Raw genomic sequence first — 21,563 nt, 5'->3', positions numbered from 1 at the left:
TTTTTTAAATAAAACAAAATAAGATAAATATAGATAAAGTAGAATTAAAATAGCATAGAAAGTGCTACTAGAGGGTCAAATAAAGGTGGAACAGATGTATTTTTAATTGTTTCTTGAAGATGGTTAAGGACTCAATATGTCAATCATATTGTCAATCTCAATATTTTATCACTGACTAGACTTTAATAAACTTACAAATAATTAAAAGAATCTTTTTTGAAAAGTTATTACCGACTCTTTTATGCTCTTTCACTCTTTCAAGTTCTTTTACACATTTAATTATGATTCACCTAATGGGTCTATTACTCATATAATGTTTGCAATCATATTACCTGGAGTAACATCACCCCAAATTGCTGTAAAATTTAGAAGCAAAATGAGTGAAGACAAGTCTCATTAAGTGTGAGTCAGGATGGATGGAGTGTGGGATAGAAAAAAAAGCCTCAATGACAGGACAGAAAGTCTTTGAGATGTGGGAGGGAGACAGAATGAAGGAGAGGGAGATGGAGGGAGTATGAGGAGGAGCGAAGGAGAATGAGGTCAAAGAGTAAAATAAACTCATCAATCACTGCTGAGCTTTATATTCACAATTAGTAAGGTGGACTTGTCTCTGATTAAACTTATCCTTTTTTCCTCTTTATAGCTTTAATCAGTGTGTGTATGAACAGTGCCAGTTCAATAATCGCTTAATTTTCTCCAGCCTTCACTTTTCTAATCAGGTACATTTGGTCAAAACCGCACAAAAAAATAAATAAAACTGCTTTAGTGCAGCCGCTGCCTGGATGAAAATTATATTTCTCAGAAGTTGAAGTCAATTTCATTTGGTTACGTACACACTTGGTCTCAGATGTTCTCGTAATATAAAATTAGACACAAATGAGATTATTGTTGAGTGTAGAATCATAAAATTGAAGTCAACATTTAACTTCCTATTGTGTTGGGGTCAATTTGATATTTCTATTATTTTAGGGTCATGAATGTGCATGCAAAGTTTCAACATGTAAATGTGCTTTGGAAAAAAAAAATGTTATAATTTCTCTGGCGGGGTTAAATTGATCTCCATTAGTTTTCATGCAATTTGCCACAAATGAACACTTTGAAAAACACTGAAGATTTCAATTACTAGACTTGTGTCAGCACTGAAAAGAAATGTGAGAAACCCATTTTACACTCCCAAGGGTTTGAGAACCATACACCTAATACAATAGAAACTAAACAAGAAAAACAGAAGGGAGATATCATATTTCTTGCATATTTTAGATTTTTTTCTCCTCTGAAAAGCTACAGTAGAGGTTTGCTGTGTTTACATTAATTTTTAGTGTTTTCATAGTGACCATGTTTTCATTGTGGGCCAATTGGACTCAAAAGAGGACACAACAGAAACAGCTAGATAAAAACTATGTAAAATACATGTAAAATAAATAAAAAATGTAATGTATTAAAATAATAAATAAACTCTCTCAAGTAGGGAAGAAAAAACACAAAGGAGATTTTTTATCTCTCAACTGTTTCTCCAATACAGCAATCACATTAACCCTCTGGGGTCTGGGGAGGGAAAATTTAGTTCAAGGGAAAAAAAAAAAAAAAAAACCTAACAAACCTGATAGTCAGTCACCAACAGAGAATTACACATTTGCCATCTTTCTTCAGCTATCTGCTTGTGTTTTCTTAAGCCAATTTTAGATCTTAATTACTAATTATTAAGGAGTAAGTGTAAAACGTACAGTAAGAAAGATGTGCTACACCACCCAGCAGGGAACGCTGTTTTAGAGTTGCAGCACATTTTAATAAAAGGTTACAAATACTGGGAACATGTATTAAAAAAGGTAACAATATATTTTAATTTCATGTTGACTCTGTAGATCGCGCAACTTTGATTATAAGGTCTCGCAAGAACTTTTGAGACTTAAGTGTCTTGGCAAATCTATTTGGAAACGCTTTTTCATTTGGCCTTCATTTAATGCCATTTTTGAGAAACAACTGAGACATTAAAGGTTAAAAATGCACGATTATGGAATCTGAGACGGATTTTTGCTTGTACGGCTAAAGAGAGGATCACAGGACTCTCTGAGTCTGTCTCTTCTTCCTCTTGGGTAATGTATGAGTGTCACACAGACCAAGTTTTTCAAGGACCTTTCTGCAAAAAGAGACGCTGTTTCCCTTTCAAGGTCCGGCGATATATAAAGCTGCACTGCTTTGAATATTCCGTCACCTGCATAAACATTATATATCATACATGTTACACATGTGTCATGATGCGGAGCATGAGGAATTACAGTGTCCCAATGATGAGGATGAACGCTCAGGGATGAGTTACTACCGCAGTCAAGGACCTTGAAGGAAAGTCTTTGTGTATATTCATAACAGTGTTGCCATATTGGATGGACGATTTCCAGCCCAAAAGCTCACAAAAACCCACCCACTCCAACAAAAAAACACCCAAAACTTTAACTGTCAAAATAATGTGATAGAATATGTCTATCAAGGTTGATAAGAGCCGTCTTAAACTCCTTAAAACAAAATAATGACGAGAAAATAATATAAATATAACGTTAGATAAATTTACCATGGATCAAATTGGGGCCAATACATTAAAGAGAATGATCAAATATGATTAAAATATGCAAGCAGACACTGTCAAATCGGCAATCAAGAAATTAACCGATACCCTCGAAAAAACAGTCAGAATTTAAATGCAAAAAAGTGCCCAATATAAGTCATCGAAAAACAACAACAACGTAATTAGGTTTTTTACACTCGTTTATGCACACACCATGACAGTAAAATTTGTGTCATTCATTGATGCATACTGTATGATAATCCGACAAAAATTTGTGTCACTATGATTTCACACAGAACTAGAGGAAGTCTTTCGTTAAGTTCTTATTGTAGAACATTACAAAACTTTGCACAGTCAAAACTAACAAGTCCAGCAGCTTTCAATCTAGACCGTTCAAAAGATAAAAGACAGGATCGTATAGATATAAATAGATTTTGATTAAATAACTTAACTGTGCTCTGATTTCGGAGTTGCAGTGATATTAGAGCTTTCGTGTCATCTCTCCCTTAACAGGTGTAGCTAATTCATGTTTTGAGAGTTAAAACACTCTCCCACTCTTTACCATGTAACTTAGGCAATATTTAGGCATTATGATCACTTATACAGTTATACATTCAAAATCAGATCTGTTATCGCACTAAAAACCCATCACTCATGAATCATCACGTCTGTCTGCTGATCCCTAGTGATTGGCTTGCAAGTGTGGCCGCGAAGTCAACATCAGCACCAGCCGTCTTTGCAGTGTGCGTGTGTGTTTAGTAACATCGTGATGACTGATTGGATGCTGTATATGCACACTTGGGCTTGTTTATAAACCAATTTATATGTTTGAAAACCGCCAAACTGACCCTAAACCAGCCCAAATTTTGTCCACCCGCCCAAGCCAATTTTTACCCGCACAATCAAATTCAAAACCGCCCAATCTGGCAACACTGATTCATACACATGCTTGGTTAATTTAAAGAAGTCAAAAATACTGGTACTTTGATTCAATAAAAATGTAAAAATAAATAAATAAAAACATAAAAAACCCAGTCTTTCCACAGTGTACAGACTGAATTTGGAACCTGGATGCTGTTACTTAACTGAGAAATAAGTGCAACTGTTTTATTATTATTATTATTATGTATTTAATATGTATGTGCATTATTTACATAATAATAAATGTTTAATTTGTATTACTGTTCATACATATTTATATTCATATTAGCACACAAATTAATGTGTGTGTGTGTGTGTGTGTGTGTGTGTGTGTGTATATATATATATATATGGGATAATGCACAGCTAACTGTGCATTAAACAATTTTAATGCTCGACGTGGAGGCCAAGAACCACCTGACGTGAAGTGGTACATAAACGGTTTTAATGCATCCCTGCCAGCCAATCAGAATCGAGTATTCAGACAGACAGTAATTTTGTACATTATATATAACATTTAGAAGCATGTGTCTGCCTTATTTTAAAAATAATTAAAAGATCATTTTGAAATATAGTCAAAATTAAATTAATTTATTTTTATATACAATTAACTAATTTATATTAATAATTATTATGCAATGACAATTACATACAAAATAATGCATACATGTTTTTCTTTTATTATTTTATTCATTTTAACATAATATACTAACACACTTTTTACTTAATTTAAATAAAATAGTTTTTAATATTGTTTTATTTAGCATATATTTATGAAAACCTGTTTCTGCCTCAGATGAAATGGTTGTGAAACAAGTAAAAGCTAAAAGTCTCACTGCGAGACATAAAGTCCTTCTTACGACAAATAGTCACAACTGTGAGATATGAAAAAAAGATACGGACTTCCATACATATTTGATTTTTCTATTCTATCAATATTGGGGTTGAAAACTGTTAAATTGCACTGCTACTGAAATTCTGGTATTGCGAAACTCTAATGAGCTGTTTACCCATAATATGTTGATTACAAAATCGCTTGATGGACCGCTGAAGAGGTGATTACTCTAATCACATAGCACTTTGACCCCTAAAGACAGCGCGAGTCTCTTGACAAAACAGCTTTTCCGGTCTGTCTTTGAGGATAAGGATGCCACCAGTAAGGCACTCAACCACACGAATGCCAGAAAATAAAGAGCAGTAGGAAGGCAGGGTCTATCATCTCAGTTTGTCCCTCACGGGAACCTTTCCTGTGCTACTGCAAGCGTCTGCAAGTTTTAATTAAGCAAAGCCTCAGAATAAACACATCCACTCACACATACACACAAATGAAGGGGCTGAAGGATTAATTGTCTAGAGTCTTTGCCGATCTAATTAAGGGTCATTTCGCATCACGGCCATATTTTACCAGCCCCTGTGATAGAGGCGGTAATTAAATATGAGGGAGTTAGCTGCACTAACGATCTTGGGACCTTGCCTTTTGCATGCGCATGTCAAATTGAATCCCTCATAACAGCTTGCTCTTAATGGCATTTTATCATTGAGGATTAGAATATTCTGTCAACGCTGTAAACTGGGTTCAATTTTTGTAAACTGTTTGAGTACAGAGCGCAGCGGTGGCCAGCGGGCTTCAGGGCATCTTAATCCAACCTGCCGGAGCCTGCCGACCAATCTGATAAGGCTCGGTTTTGAAGTAATGCAATTTTAAATAACTGCCATCTGTTTAATACACAATACAATGTATTACAATTGTATTGTTACAATGTCAGGCCACACGAAAATAAATCGTCTAGTTCTGTCTATCCCGCTAATATCACCATTTTTTCCAGCTGAACACACAAAATATATTTTTACTCAATATAAATGCTCAGAAAGGCTTTTGCTTTCATTTGGCCTGCCGTGCTTACAGCTAAAAAATGTAAATATAAACCTTTTTTTCCTCATCTTATTGTCACACAGATGCATTTTTGTACTTGATTTTCGCTCGCAGAGGCAATTTTCCATTGCTGCCTTCAAGTCCTCTTGGGAAGTTTGTACTTATGAGCTCAGAAGTTGGAATTATGCTGAGATGTGTATTCTAATTTAGGTGGGGGAAAAGGGATGTCTGGGGACTAATTTACGCTTGATCTGTATTTTATGCTTTGTATAAATCATTCATGCACAGAGAATGATGGGAAATGTTGTCCATCACAACATTAAACCAGCTAAATTAGCAGTATTTTCTGGTATTATATTCACTAAAATACCAGTAAAAGCAGTATATTCACTATTCTTCTCCAAGAGTCAGGGTCATTCATTGTAGTTATCTAAACTAAACTAAACTAAAAAAAAAAAAAAAAAAAAAATTTAAAAAAAAAAAAAAAAAAAATTTAAAAAAAAAAAAAAAAAAAATTTAAAAAAAAAAAAAAAAAAAATTTAAAAAAAAAAAAAAAAAAAATTTAAAAAAAAAAAAAAAAAAAAAAATCTAAACTTGAAACTTGTTACTTGGATTTTTTTTTAAAAACAAATAAAAATCAGCTAGTTGCCAATTTCTCATGTTTAATTTAGTTACTTTAGATTAATTTATCAATATTTACCATTTGAATTTAGCTGATACTTTTTTAATGTACTAATGTTAATGCACTTAATGTACTCAAATAAATAAAACTACAATTAAAATAAAAAATTTATGTAATTTTAATACACTTAATGTACTTAAATATCTGAAATATATATTTTAAAATTTATATATGTACACACTGTAAAAATATAATAAAAACTAATTCAAAATATTAATAAAACACACACTTAAATAACTTTGTACATGAAATATGTTCACACTACAAGTATGGCAAAATTATAACTTAAGATTAAAAGCAACTTGCTTCCTCTATTATGGTTTCATAATTCCATTTAAATTCTACTGATCAAGTAAGTAGCTGCATATTTAGACAAAACGTTTTATTTTTGCAAGCAGCACTTTAATTGCAAATATTTCATTATAATATCCTCCTGACTACAGGAAAAAAACAGTTTTGTGAATTTAGTATTTTGTCATGTCATTACATTGTTAAGAGCATAAGAAAAATAAATCGAAAAATTTAATTTTTGAAAAATTATATTTTATTCATATGTTATGCCATGTGAGGACATCAGGACTTTAAAAAGTCCTGTGTTTTTTAAATTTTTTATAAAAAGTCATGAATAGACATGAAAAGACAAAAAACAGTGGGATGAAAAATGATATTTTATTCATATGTTATGCCATGTGAGGACATCAGGACTTTAAAAAGTCCTGTGTTTTTTTTTATTTTTTATAAAAAGTCATGAATAGACATGAAAAGACAAAAAACTGTGGGATTTTTATTTTAATCACAAATCAATTTTCATTTTTTATACCAAACTTTATATAAAGATGACTCTCAACTATGTTATGAAAAATATTTTTAAAAACCATTTTCTTTATGCAAAATGTGTGTAAAATGGCCATAAATGAGTTTTTCCATTATATACAATGTGTCTATAAACTGTATCTAATTTGCATATTAATGTGTTCTTGGGGTAACACAGAATGAACAAATAAGTGCAATAATTAGCATGATTTTCATAATAATATCTAATATTTAATAGGAATATTGATATCTATTTTTTTCTCTATTCATTTGTTGTGTCTCCCAAAATGTGTAATAAACATGCTTTAAGTCCTGGTGTCCTCTACAGTGGACATGTATGACATCGATGTCCTGTTTCATAACAGGGGGTCATATTTTGATTTGAAACCCCATAACATTTTCCTGAGATGTTGATTTATGACAAACAATTAAACAATTAGTCAGATTTAAATGATAATTACAAAATAAGATCATATTTCCATAAGGGTGTTACACTTGATCACTAAATTAATGTCAGCCATGTTTAAAGACCAAGGAGAGGGAGTGGTCATGGTGAAACATCCAATCATTTGGTATCTCTGAAAAGCCATGAAGGTGCTCTGTATAGGACATCCAGACTTAAAACTGTAACATGTAACGAAACTCCATAGCTGGTAGTCAGGAGGACATAGTAGATATTTCTGCAGCAATGATCATATCAAGTCTTGCTCACACTAGACTTTGAGCGTGCAAAATTTCTTCAAACACTGCAATGGTTGTGATATGATGTCATGCACTGCAGCTTCTTTTTTACAAATAAATAAATAAATAAATAAGTTCAACACATAACAAATAGTAATAAATCCAAAATGTAAAAACAAAACATTTCAAATTGCATACCTCCTGCAAGAGCCGAGCAGCTGCCATTAAGATGCATGTGAATGCTAACAAATATCTTGCTCATTTTCCAACATATAATGCCCTTCCTGACCGCTCACCTCATAAACACCATCATTCCAACACGATTTGAAAGCAGCAAGTGAGAAATAATGTCTGTCTCTTTTCTCTCTTTCTCTGTCTGCACGTCTGTCGTTCTTCTCCCTGCATTACCTTATGCTTGAGTACCCTGAATAATGATCAACCGCCACACATTTCCATATTTCTGAAGATAAGAAAAGTCAATCTGCACACAGACAACTTAACCAGCTTCCTGCGGCCTCATTGTGTGACGCTTCAGTAAAGAGACGTAAAGCACACGGACATGACCTGCTGAATCAATCTCTGCTTCAGAAAGAGAGAGACACAAAGAGAATAAAAGGAGGACACTGGGATGGAGCAGCACCCCCCGCTAACAGTCTCACAGTACCCATTAAACAACGCTTATTGAATCAATTTACAATGCCTAATGCAGTTTTTGAGTACTGGGGAGTTCAAGGACAGTGCCGGTGTGTCTTTCATTGGACTGCTACTGTTATGTGAAAAGGTACCTTGATGATGAATATGTTTATATCTGACAAATGGATTCTTCAATATATATAATTTTTTCAGTAGTGAATTTCAATGGTCAGTGGAATTTCAATGGTCAATGGAATAAAAAATATATATAATCTAAAATGTGCAGTATCACAGAAGTGTAAAATTGTATTCATTTAAAATAATTTCCACATCATATTTAAAATAATTATATTATACATATTTGAATATTTTTAAGGTTTTTGAAAGGAGTCTCTAAGTTTTACCAAGGCTGCATTTATTTGATCAACAATAATTTATTTATTTGATCAACAGCAAAACTAATAATAATAATAATAATAATAATAATAATAATAATAATAATAATGTGAAATATTATTATAAGGTAAAATCAACTTAATTTAAATGACAATTAATAATTTAAAAATGTTTTCCATTTGAATACGCATGTCTTTCATTTGTTTCTTTACTTCAATTTATGATTAAGATTACACTGCAGGACAATTTCTACACATTTTATTTTAAATGGTAAAATAAATAAATAAATGAATTAATTAATTAAATAAAAGAAATGTTTATTCATGGCCAGATTATGAAAATGTAAGAAACAAATGACTTGCTTTTTTTTCAGGACAGTTAAATTGGCATGTCATGTCTACAGTCCATTTATCACATTATTTAATTTATTTTTGCCAATATTTTCAAAGTCTAATATTTTCAAACAGTATTGTGGAAAAAAAATAGTGAAAATGACACACAAATATAAAAAGCAATAGTCTGAAATAGCTATTTGATTTTCATTAACTATAAAAGTAAAGAAGATATTTGAAAATGAAATCATCCTAAAAGTAATACTTCCTTCACGCACATAAAGCTCTCTATATGCTATATCTCTATAGCATTCATATAGTAAAACATACACAAATGTGGTCAGTGCAAAAGTTTCCATGTTGACTGCAGACTGACTTGCTAATGTTAATAGATTCATGGCCCTATTTGCAATTTGGCATGGACACAAAATTCATGTTTCACAAGATCGACAAGCCCATGAGGCAAACACAGGAGAACCGGCATGACTCTAGCCAAAATGATGAAGGCTGTCGAATCTCAAACATGAACCAATAAGTCAAGCTGCAGTCCTCAGCTGCTGTTTTGCTGTGCTAAGCTAACTCCATGCAAAGATGTTATCGATCAAGGCCTGCGGGTGTAGACAAGTGATGGAATAAGGTCAGAGAAAGAGCAAAAGGTCACTTGCTTGAATTACAAATTTATGTTGTTCATGAGGGTCTTACATGTTTCAACATTAGACTGCTGTTATATCCATGTTAAAAATAACATCAACGAGCCCAATGTATGTGGTGGTCTTAAAACCAGCCAACATGGTCAGGCTGGTCTATTTGATGGTTTAAAGGGGTTTTGGACTCTTATCAGCTGGTCAGGCTGGGAAACCGCAACCAATTTAATTCAGCTAAGACTACCAAACAACCTTAGGCTGGTCTAAATTCAAAATTTTCATACTGACTGCAGGACTGAAGGACTTTCCCTTCAAGGAAAACAAACCAAAGACTTGTGCACTCCAATGTTTTGTCTAATAGCAGGCTGTAAATCATTATTCATTGCCTAAAGGTATAAAATAAAATAAAATTAAATAAAATTAAATAATAATTATGTATTACTTTTTTTTTTTGCACGAACCAGGTAGACCAACTTATATTGGATTAATAAGTTGGTAAATTGGTCAACCTGGTCTGCCTGCATTGGCACGCTGGTTTAGCTGGTCGGCCAAGCTCACAAATGCCCCAAAACCTGCAAACTAGACCAGGCAAACCAGATTATCAAACCAGAACTGAAAATGTCACGCTTACCTTTCCTACATATTGTGCATCTGGACCAATGTGTTCCTCTAAGACAAAGAACTGGTTCCATATCCATCCTCGTTTGGGCCGATGGTGGACCTCTGTTTCCCCGTCCTTAGTCTGGTTGTGGCTGTGAGTTGCATTGTGGCTCCTGGAAATGATTTTGGCTTGGCCGTGATGGCTCGCCTCATAACCCCTCTCCAGAAAACACAGGCACAAAAGTACAGGACACAAACAAGAGCTCGGGTTCACCTTCATGACTGCGAACAGGAGCCAAATTCCCAATATTCCAAAAGGATTAAAAAAACTACAGTGAAACTCCCAAAGTTCTGCGATATTCCAAACACACAGTTGTATTCCACAAATGGTATATTCCAAAGGATAAAGATGGCTTCCAAACCCCCCTCCTCCGCCACCTCCTCGTCCTCCACCGCCACCAACCAGCAGCCACGTCTACTCCTTATTCCCCCCTCGGATGGTCGTTTGAGGGCCTTGATTTAATCAGACGCCGGACTGGAGGTCCAGAAAGCTTGAATGAGGTTCATATTTCAGTCGTTCATCTTGGAAAGGCAGTAGAGATGCATTGACATCATGCACTCTAAGAGCACTCGAGGAAGAACGCAGGCGAGTTCAAGCCCGGATCCAACAAACATGCAAGACGACAGCAGCGGCCATGTTGAATCTCCTGTGAAAAGATGAGATGGACAAACAATTTCAATGTTTCATATGGTTGCAAAATACCACAAGAAAGGAAACATCTCAAAAGACAATTAATTACGAGTATGGCACCATTGCTTAATGTGTTCAAGCCAACATGGGATCAAAATGGACCCCCCCCCCCTATTTTACTAATGCATGCTGCTGGTCTTACTGTAAAATATTCATCAACACATGTTATTCCAAGAGGAATGGTTTGTTCTGAAATGAATTTCCTTTGATAATGTTAATCAATCAATACCCAATTAGCTTTTAGTCCGTTTCTACAATCAATGTGGCTTCACTGCGATGTCAGACAACCACTCTTTACCATTTTTTTTTCATTTAATATTTCCTTTCACTTTAAAAGATGTTACATTATGCAAGAAAAATGGCAATTTATAATGGAAATTCGACCAAAATGAACATTTTTTGTCATCATTTACTCACAGCATCCACCGTCGTTGAATGGAAAAGAGTAGATTGGACATTTCCTTCATGCTATTTCATCTTTTATGAAAGTTGACCAACGTGAGGATGAGTAAATGAAGACAGATTTTTCATTTTTGGGTGAACTATTCCGTTAAAATAAGTAATTTATGAAATTTCCTCCCAGAGACCCAAAACAACAGATGCTTGGCACAGTAAGTCCGTAACTAATTAGCTCCTAGTTATAATCAATATTTCGCTGTTTAACAAGGCTTGCCATAATGCAGTACCTTTGGATTCAGTCATTTGCAGAGACTGCGGTGGAGACAGAATACGTTCATGATGCAGACAAATATAGTTTATCATCCTAAATTAGCAGTAGTTATTATGAAGATGTATGTATAAGCATATATAATGCAAATCTCTAATGCAAATCTCTCAGAAGGATGAGTTGCACTCGGGTAACCTGAAATACAAATTTTCGAGTGTTCTTGGTGATACAGAAGGTTGCTAAACCAGGTAAGCATAATACACTTTAGTCATGCTTTGGTAATAAACAGAACACAAACATTTAATCATGAAATAGTGTATAGTTGCGAGCGGCATATTTCGTTTAATGAATGCAGAAATGCTAATCCTTTTCTATGCACCAACAGCACTCTCATCAAGGTTTAAAAAGGTCAGAAATGTTATAAAATATAATTAAATGTGAGAAATCTACAGGATTCTGCATGTTGTAAATTACAACGGCAAGTAGACTTGACTAAATATGTCTATGCTTACATATAGCTAATTATATTAAGGTCACCAGCAAATTACCATTTATGCTGCAACAGAGAAAGTGATTTCAATGGGAAAGATGCGTTTCACAGATGCTGGAGAAAAAAAAGAAAAAAAAAAATCAAGGATTTGCATAAACAAAGGTTTCCTCTTCAGGAACTCGAGCTGCGTCGGAAAACGCTAGGGGAACGCCTTCTGTGACCACGCTCTGAATAACATGTGAAATCAGTCCAATAGCTGAGCGGGACGTCACGGGCGGGTGACGTCATGACCAGGAAGCTATAAAAGCACGTGCGGCGGAGCCAGCGTCAGCTTTCTGTCATTCAGCGAAGCGCTCTGTGTGTGTCAGTCATATTTATTGTTGTCTGTCAATTGTGAAAGTCTATAAGCTCCAGCTATGTCTAAGCTCATGCAAAGACAAAGCATTTCAAGGGCGAGAGCAAGCCACGTTGTAGGTTGTGTGTTCCTCCCTGCCCACGTTATATCACGAGTGGGGATACACACAGCCTGTGCGTGGTTTGCTTGGGAGCGAAGCACAGTTGTTACTGCCTTGCTTCGCTCTCAGAGGGCTCTCTTTGAGGAGGGAGCCTTCACTAGCGTTCCTCGCGGTGCCGGCCCCGCTTTCGCCGAGGCGGAGCGGCGGCTGTGCTCGTGGGTTTCGCGTATGGATCTGCTTCCTAATCACCAGATCCGGCGCCCGCTCTCGGGGTTTCGGAAGCCCGCGCTGCGGTCCTTCCCACCGGAGAGAGGGCGCGACGCTCCGCCTGTCTTTCTCCGAGGAGATTGATACGGAGGGCGTCAATAAACTCGCCAGTTGCACAAACATCAGTAACACAAGCATATTATGCCTGATATTATAATGAGCAGCATTAATAGGGAGCGGAGCTCGCGCAGTCGGCTCTCGGGGGCGGATTGTTTTTTCCGCTGTTAAGCGCTCCGCTCTCGCCGGGCACGCTCCAAGGAGTGTGTCCGTGCCTGTGATCTTGCGATTGCGGTCCCGCTGCTGCTGAGGCAAACGGCGGCGACTGAGAACGCGGAGATCGCACATGATCTAGCAGACGGGTTGGAGACGGCTCTTCCTATCTCCACCCGTGTTCGCTAGATCTAGAGCTCGTTCTCGGGGCTTGGAAGCCCGCGCTGCGGTTCTTCCCCCTCTGAGTGAGTGCTGCGGCCCTCTTTCTCTGAGGAGTTTTTGTTGTTTGTGTGACTGAGAGGCTCGCGCGCAGCGCATATATTACATAATTTCGGTTTTTGATATGAATCTTACTACACTAGACCGTATTTACTCGTCTGGTTGTTTGATTGCATTTAATTCTGAGGAATAAAATGAAGTATTTGTCTGACTATGAGAAGTTAGATATACAGGGGCTCTTGGGATATAAATTTCTCGAGTGAGAGCACGCATTAACCTCTCTTCCTCTGAGGAGGTTGAGGCGGTTAGCAGGGGCTGCTGGGCGGAGCAGTCCCAACCTACCGTGTTCCAGCCCCTCATTCTGGGGGCCTCACTTCTCGTACTCCGCAGAGTCTAGAGTCAGAGTGGCGCTCCCAGGCCGAAGGCTTCTAGCAGAAGGCGGGTCTGCGGACCGTCATTCTCGCTGGATAGTCTTCGTCGTAAATGTCCTGATGCCTAGGACTTTTTGAGGGCCAGCTCCCTCTGGGGAAGAATGGTGTACACCGCATTACACGGTGCACATCTCTCCTCAGTGCCCTCAGGAGGTCGGCTTGCCAACCCTGCCGTGTTCCAGGGCGCAGCGGTCTCCGGCGAGCGCTTCTCTCAGTTACCGCCCGGAAACGTAGCGGTACTAAGAGGCTTGCTACCTCTACGGAGGTATTTAGAGGGGCTGTGGTCTAGTCTTCCTAGCAGACGACGTGGGTCTGAGGGCCGTCGTTTTCAATAGGAGACTTCAGCTATGAGGGTCCTGATGCTGTGGCTCAGGACTTCGGAGGGCAGGCCCCTCTGGGGAAGAGAGGTTCACACCGCATTACACGGTGCCCGTCTCTCTTCAGTGCCCTCAGGAGGGAGGTCTGCCAACCCTGCTGTGTTCCAGGGCACAGCGGTCTCCGGCGAGCGCTTCTCTCAGTTACCGCCCGGAAACGTAGCGGTAATAAGAGGCTTGCTACCTCTACGGAGGTATCATGAGCAGCTAGTTTGGCCATCCCCTGCCGGTGTGCCGCTTCAGGGCACCGAAATAGCCGTTCTGGGCACACCAGAGATCAGTCTCGAGAGACTGATTCCCTTAGTAGATTATTTAGCAGCGTGGAAGCTACTGCCAAATGTATCTCAATGGGTCCTGCGTACTGTAGAAAGAGGCTACGGAATCCAGTTCGGTTCTCGTCCGCCTCGATTTAACGGGGACCCCCACTCTAGTGGGTCCCGAGCAGGCTCTGGTATTAGAACAAGAAGTAGTTACTCTCTTAAGGAAGGAGGCCATCGAGGTGGTCCCTCCGCACGAGATAGACTCCGGGTTCTACAGCCGTTACTTCATTGTTCCGAAGAAGGATGGGGGGTTGCGTCCTATTTTAGATCTGCGCCTACTGAACTGCTCAGTCATGCGACTGAAGTTCAGAATGCTCACACTCAAACAAGTCGTGTCTCAGATCAGGTCCGAGGACTGGTTTGTCACGATCGATCTGAAAGACGCGTATTTCCATATCTCCATCCTTCCTCATCACAGGAAGTTCCTGACGTTCGTTTTTGGGGGCAAAGCGTACCAATATCGTGTTCTTCCTTTCGGCCTTGCACTCTCACCCCGTACTTTCACGAAGTGTGTGGATGCTGCTCTGGCTCCGTTGCGACTCCAGGGCATCCGCATACTCAACTACATCGACGATTGGTTGATTTTAGCTCATTCAGAGCAGATAGCGGTTCGACATCGAGATGTTGTTCTCGCTCACATGAGAGAGTTGGGGTTAAGACTAAACGCCAAGAAGAGTGTGCTTTCTCCATTACAGAGAACCACCTATCTGGGCGTGGTGTGGGATTCGACCACGATGCAGGCACGTTTGTCTCCTGCTCGGATCGAGTCGATCCTCACTACAGTCAAGAGAGTGAAAGAAGGCCAGTCACTCACTGTCAAGCAGTTTCATCCCCTGCCGGTCCGCTGCTTCAGGGCACTGAGCTAGCTGCTCTAGGCGCACCACAGGCCAGTCTCACGAGACTGGTTCCCTTAGGAGGTCACCCGGCGGTGTGGGAGCCCTGCCAAGTGTGCTTCATTGGGTCCTGCCCCGAGCAGGTTGTGGTCTAGTCTTCCTAGCAGACGACGTGGGTCTGAGGGCCGTCGTTTTCAATAGGAGACTTCAGCTATGAGAGTCCTGATGCTGTGGCTCAGGACCTCGGAGGGCAGGCCCCTCTGGGGAAGAGAGGTTCACACCGCATTACACGGTGCCCGTCTCTCCTCAGTGCCCTCAGGAGGTCGGTCTGCCAACCCTGCCGTGTTCCAGGGCGCAGCGGTCTCCGGCGAGCGCTTCTCTCAGTTACCGCCCGGAAACATAGCGGTACTAAGTGGCTTGCTACCTCTACGGAGGTATTTAGATGGGCTGTGGTCTAGTCTTCCTAGCAGACGACGTGGGTCTGAGGGCCGTCGTTTTCAATAGGAGACTTCAGCTATGAGGGTCCTGATGCTGTGGCTCAGGACCTCGGAGGGCAGGCCCCTCTGGGGAAGAGAGGTTCACACCGCATTACACGGTGCCCGTCTCTCCTCAGTGCCCTCAGGAGGTCGGTTTGCCAACCCTGCCGTGTTTCAGGGCGCAGCGGTCTCCGGCGAGCGCTTCTCTCAGTTACCGCCCGGAAACGTAGCGGTAATAAGAGGCTTGCTACCTCTACGGAGGTATCATGAGCAGCTAGTTTGGCCATCCCCTGCCGGTGTGCCGCTTCAGGGCACCGAAATAGCCGTTCTGGGCACACCAGAGATCAGTCTCGAGAGACTGATTCCCTTAGTAGATTATTTAGCAGTGTGGAAGCTACTGTCAAATGTGTCTTAATGGGTCCAGCGTACTGTAGAAAGAGGATGGGGGGTTGCGTCCATTTTAGATCTGCGCCTATTGAACCGCTCAGTCATGCGACTGAAGTTCAGCACACTCGCACTCAAACAGGTAGTGTCTCAGACCAAGTCCGGGGACTGATGTGTCACGATCAGTCTAAAAGATGCACATATCTCCATCCTTCCTCATCATAGTAAGTTCCTGCGGTTTGCTTTTGGGGGCAAAAGCCTACCAATACTGGTTCTTCCTTAGGCCTTGCACTCTCACCCCACACTTTCACGACTGAACCACATCGACGATTGGTTGATATTAGCTCAGTCAGAGCGAATGGCGGTTCGACATCGAGATGTCGTTCTCGCTCACACGAAAGAACTGGGGGCTGACGCTGGCTCCGCCGCACGTGCTTTTATAGCTTCCTGGTCATGACGTCACCCGCCCGTGACGTCCCGCTCAGCTATTGGACTGATTTCACATGTTATTCAGAGCGTGGTCACAGAAGGCGTTCCCCTAGCGTTTTCCGACGCAGCATCTCATTCCCTCGAGGAACCAGGGTTACATACGTAACCTGAGACGATTTCATGCAAACAAAAACTTATGAAACCAGCTGCAATGCAATCTGACCAAAGTCCCTATGTAGATACAATCAGCAAAGAAATAGAGGGGGAAAATGCTAAATTCTTATTCAGTTGAATGAACAAAGACCAAATTCTCCACAGTTGATTTAACAACACATTTACAATTAGCAATAAAGCTCAAATTACACTTCAAATCTCTATTTTTAATTCTGGTTCAACTAATGAACAAACTACATCAGAGATTTTTGTGGTGTTTAAGTGCCTTAACTAATATAAAAGATACATTCTGTACACTGCATTGCTACACAGTATATTTCATTGTACATGCATTAATTGATATTCTTATTGAATATATCTACAGTAAATAGATTTTAAATAGAAATTCAATGTGAATGCTTCCAACAGTTTGCAGAAGTTTCTTTAAAGTCAACTGATTTCAGGACGACAGAAACATCCAACAACTAACTAACCCCCACCAGAGAACATGCAAGCTTCCGATTCTAATACTGTCATTGGCGTCAAATCCTTTAAAGTGTAAACAGTTATAATGCCCTTAAAAATGTACATACTGTATGTTCTGGATTCTTGGATTATTCTCATGTTTGAGCAAGCTCTTCACCCAGGAAATAATGCAGCTCGCATTTAGTCACCGGTGACGAGTGACGACTATAAAAAGAGTCGGTTGTTATACCAAGACTTCCATCAGAGAGGGAACCTAAACATACTCACGACTTTCAGTCAGAAGTGTTAAACTCAATCAATTAGCTGCTCACAACACTTCAACAAAAGTGTCCACAAACATGCACTGCATGCATGTATTAACAGACAATGCAGTGGTTCTCAAAGTGTGGGTTTATGCAGGAGACTTATAAATATATATATAAAACTCATACAACATAATACAATGTTTAGTGAATGATGACTCAAATTTCGATCTGGCCTTACACAAAGCAATCGCATGGGTTTAGAAGATAGCACACAAATTGCATGTGACTGATTGCAGACTATCACTTAAATTATTATTGTAAAATGAATTAAATGAAAAAAATAATAATACAATTAGTTTAAAAATGATACGATTGCTCACTGTTGATTTGACATGTTACTGAAGCAGAATTTTTACAAATAGTTTTGGAGATTTCCATCTCTCCCCATTCAAATAGAAGCTGTACTGTATGCTTTAAAAAAAAGCATCCCAGAGACATTGCTAAGATGGCCCTGTGTGAACCGACAGGCTTTACCCCCGGCACTGCTTTTCTCTGAGGTGAGTCGGTGGGGTATTAGCCTCTGGACTGGATTTGACAAGGTATGTTCCGGATTTAAACCGCTCCTCTGTCTGTGTGTGTATGTGTGTGTCTGCACCTTCTGAGTTGCTCTTCAATCAGAGCACTGATGTAATGATTGTATTGCTGATTATAATTAAAACACCCTTTCAATCCCCCCTCCCTCCTCCACCCTCTTTTCTTTTGCTCTCAGTCCATTGGTTACGGCTCACAGCTGTGTTCAATCAATGGCAGCTGGTCTCCAGTAGCGAGGCATTCATACAGCGGTGGGGACTTTCTCTACTGTCTGATCAGAGAACAGCAGGACACGCATTTCATGTCATAATGGTTTAGATTACAATATTAGAATTGGGTTCTGCTACCAAATCTGTATTATGTATAGAAGCAAACTGGAATATCACCAGTGGAACATGAGGTTTGGAACAGTTTATCAAAAGAACAATGGAAATACTTTGTTATTCATAGTCGTATGGGATTTCAAATAAACACTGTTGAACGTTCTGTTTATTAAAGAATCCTGGGAGAAAAATGGGTAACACTTTACTTGAAGGGGTGTGCATAAGACTGACATGACACCTTCATAATCATGACATGACACATGTCATGAATATGAAGAAGGTTTTATGCATGTTTATGACAACTGTCATTAAGTGTCATTCGCTCAGTTATGTCATTTTTAATGCAAATATGACATTATTTGACCTAACCCCAAAATGTCTAAAGATTCTTAAATCAAGATACATTTACTTGAGAAGCAAAATGACATCAAACAAGTCAAAATGAACAAATGAACAAAAAGCACACATATCTGCCAATAGGATCAGAAAAATCAACTTAATTCAAATGGAAAGCAATTGACAGATATTTATTATATATATATATTTTTTTTTTAATAAATAATTTATTTTTTTTGAGCAGCGAATCAGCATGTTTGAATGATTTCTGAAGAATCATGTGACACTGAAGACTGGAGTAAAGATGATGAAAATTCAGCCTTGCATCACAGAAATAAATTACATTTAAAAAATCTATCTATCTATCTATCTATAGTATATATTAGGGCTGTCAGTCGATAAAAAATCTTGAATCTAATTAATTACATGATGTGTCAATTAATTAATTAAATTAATCGCAAAATAAACTTGACTGAAAATACCCACAAAATATTATTTAAAGCTATTTTGTGTTAAATGAGAAAGTATTAAGTAGACATTACAAATGATAGCTTTAGAAAGAACATAATTTATTTGATTCAACATAAAATGTATTACACATAAACATTTAAGCTACAACGGTAACATAAACTATGGAATATATATAAAAAAAAAAAAGATAATTTGAGAAACAACTCAGTATTTTTTGTTCATACAATGAAAGTCATTAACCAAAACAACTTTGTTACGTTTTCAAAATACCTTCTTTTATGTTCCACAAAATAAGTGTTTGAAACGACTTGAGGGTGAGTAAATTATGAGAGAATTAAATTTTTTTGGGGTGAACTAGGCCTATCCCTTTAATGTTTTTATTATTATTATTATTATTACTATTATAAAATGATACTCTAATTATATTAAAACTGATTAGTAGCATTGCTAAGACCTTCATTTGGACAACTTTAAAGGCGATTTTCTCAGTATTTTGATTTTTTTTTGCACCCCTAGATTCTAAATAGTTGTATCTCGGCCAAATAATGTCCTATCCTAACAAACCATACATAAATGGAAAGCGTATTTATTCAGCTTTCAGATGATGTATAAATCTCAATTTCGAAAAATTGACCCTTATGACTGGTTTTGTGGTCCAGGGTCACAAATAAGAAACTAAATCTGCCAGCAGGTGGTGGTAAATGTCTTCATTCGATTCGTTCAAACAGCTGATTCATTCAGGAATTCAGTAAACGCTCTCTTTATGAATGGGCTGTTTAATAATTGATTCACACGATTCGTTCGAAACGCAGATTTATTCAGAAACGAAACACCGCTGTTTTGCGTGGAGACGCGCAACAATTCTGCTGTGGCTTTAAACATAATATGTTCTCTGCAAAATTGAGCAATAACACATATTGTTGTGTTTAAAATATAACACAATATCAACTTTTTATTTATTGAACTGTTGTATAAAATCACATTTAAACTTGTGATGTTCGGGACAAAATCAGCACTCGTTTAATAATAGACTACTGCTCTCCCTGCTCGTGTGATATTGAATAAATATGAGACAAAAACTCATACAGGGGCATTTTTTTGCACCAATATTTTGAATCTTAGAGCATAACTGCATTTATGGAGTTGTTGTCCTGCATCATATTTGTCAACAGTCAACTGTATGGACTGTAAGATGACGTACAGGTCTGGGGGTGGGGCCAGTGCGTTAGCTGCATTAAAATATTTTAATCGCGTTATTTTTTCATAACTAATTAATTAAGTTAACCCGTTAAACTGACAAAACCACATTCATATATGATCGTGGTTTTGCGCAACTTCTCAGTGAACAAACGGCTCTGTGTAATAAATGCTGCTTCATGTGAAAGCACGCACGTGATGGAGATTTACCGCTGATTACAGAAGCGGCTTTACTGACAAGATGCGCATTAAATATCGCATTCGATTTATCGTGCAGCCCTAATTTAAAATCCTTTAATGCACGGCTAGCCGTTGATTATCCCGCTTATTCCATGGTCATTTGCCAAGTTAAAACTAGTATTGCTCTTTGCAGCACAATATTTGACTGAATGGGAAAATTTTCATCTGTTATTTTCATCAGCTACGGCACTTTAGCACTAGCATTCTGCCTGCTTCAAATCATACACAGAGATTAAATAGTGCGGTAAGACAACATGTATTTGAATGAATTATAGCATGTATTTCAATTAATTATCGATCGATCGAGAGACAGAGAGAGCGAGATGACAGTTGTGTGTACCTGCGTGCTGCATCTGCGCGTCTCTCTGTACAAACAATTACTTCAAAAACAGTGATTTTTACCACTTCGCTGCTGAGGAATATAATGTAGCGATCTAGTATCTAGGCTATTTTATTAATAAAAATCACGGGGAAGTGTGGACAACAAGTTTCTGTGTGTGTGCAGCGCATCAGACCGATAAGAACAAGAAAGACCAAAAAGGAGAGAGAGTGGATAACATTAGAGCAGAGAAATGAGACGGCGATGAAGAGAATGAGGCCTTGTGTTGCCTGGAGCGAGTATTTTCATGACCTGCTGTGATTTCTCAGTCTGGACCCTCTGCTGATATCAAACTACAGAAGGAGAGAGGAGGGTACGGAGGGTCAAACTACCTACGGCAGAAGAGAGAAAGACTAATGATAACTGATGTTAGAACACATTGTCAGGCAGATGGAAGAGTAATCGCTCTAACTGTGAAGTAGACCAATTACTATGGCATAGACTGGACATTATTTCTAAAGAAATTCACACTACTTATTTGAATAATGGTTTTTAATATTGGATCAACCTATAAATGGCACCATTTGCTGGGTCTCTAAAGAATATCGCTGAACTACACCACTAAACAATTTTCTATCAGTAGGATGACTAAAAAAGTATACAGATATAAAGCTACAAGGAAATGCCAAGCAAAAAATTAAGGAAAAAATGACAAAACTAAAAAAGAAAAAATTTAAAGTTTTACTAAAAAAAAAAAAAAA

The 21,563-nt window shown here is 38.3% G+C and overlaps 1 protein-coding gene across 1 annotated transcript in view; it reads right to left on the bottom strand.

Annotated features, from left to right (window-relative positions):
* Positions 1-21,563, bottom strand: part of LOC107738942 (cadherin-18-like) — a gene marked incomplete at its 3' end in the record, with an annotated part of 113,225 nt that overhangs the window by 74,550 nt on the left and 17,112 nt on the right. The window contains exon 2 of the mRNA XM_016550868.1: positions 10,167-10,842. Coding sequence (XP_016406354.1) covers positions 10,167-10,415 — 249 coding nt within the window. The remainder of the gene's footprint in view (positions 1-10,166; positions 10,843-21,563) is intronic.

This window comes from Sinocyclocheilus rhinocerous, unplaced genomic scaffold (genome assembly GCF_001515625.1).
Source record: "Sinocyclocheilus rhinocerous isolate Xijiao unplaced genomic scaffold, SAMN03320098_v1.1 scaffold465, whole genome shotgun sequence".
In the NCBI taxonomy this organism is placed as follows: domain Eukaryota; kingdom Metazoa; phylum Chordata; class Actinopteri; order Cypriniformes; family Cyprinidae; genus Sinocyclocheilus; species Sinocyclocheilus rhinocerous.
Note: the sequence above shows the minus strand (reverse complement) of the source record. Positions and strands in the feature narration are given on the sequence as shown.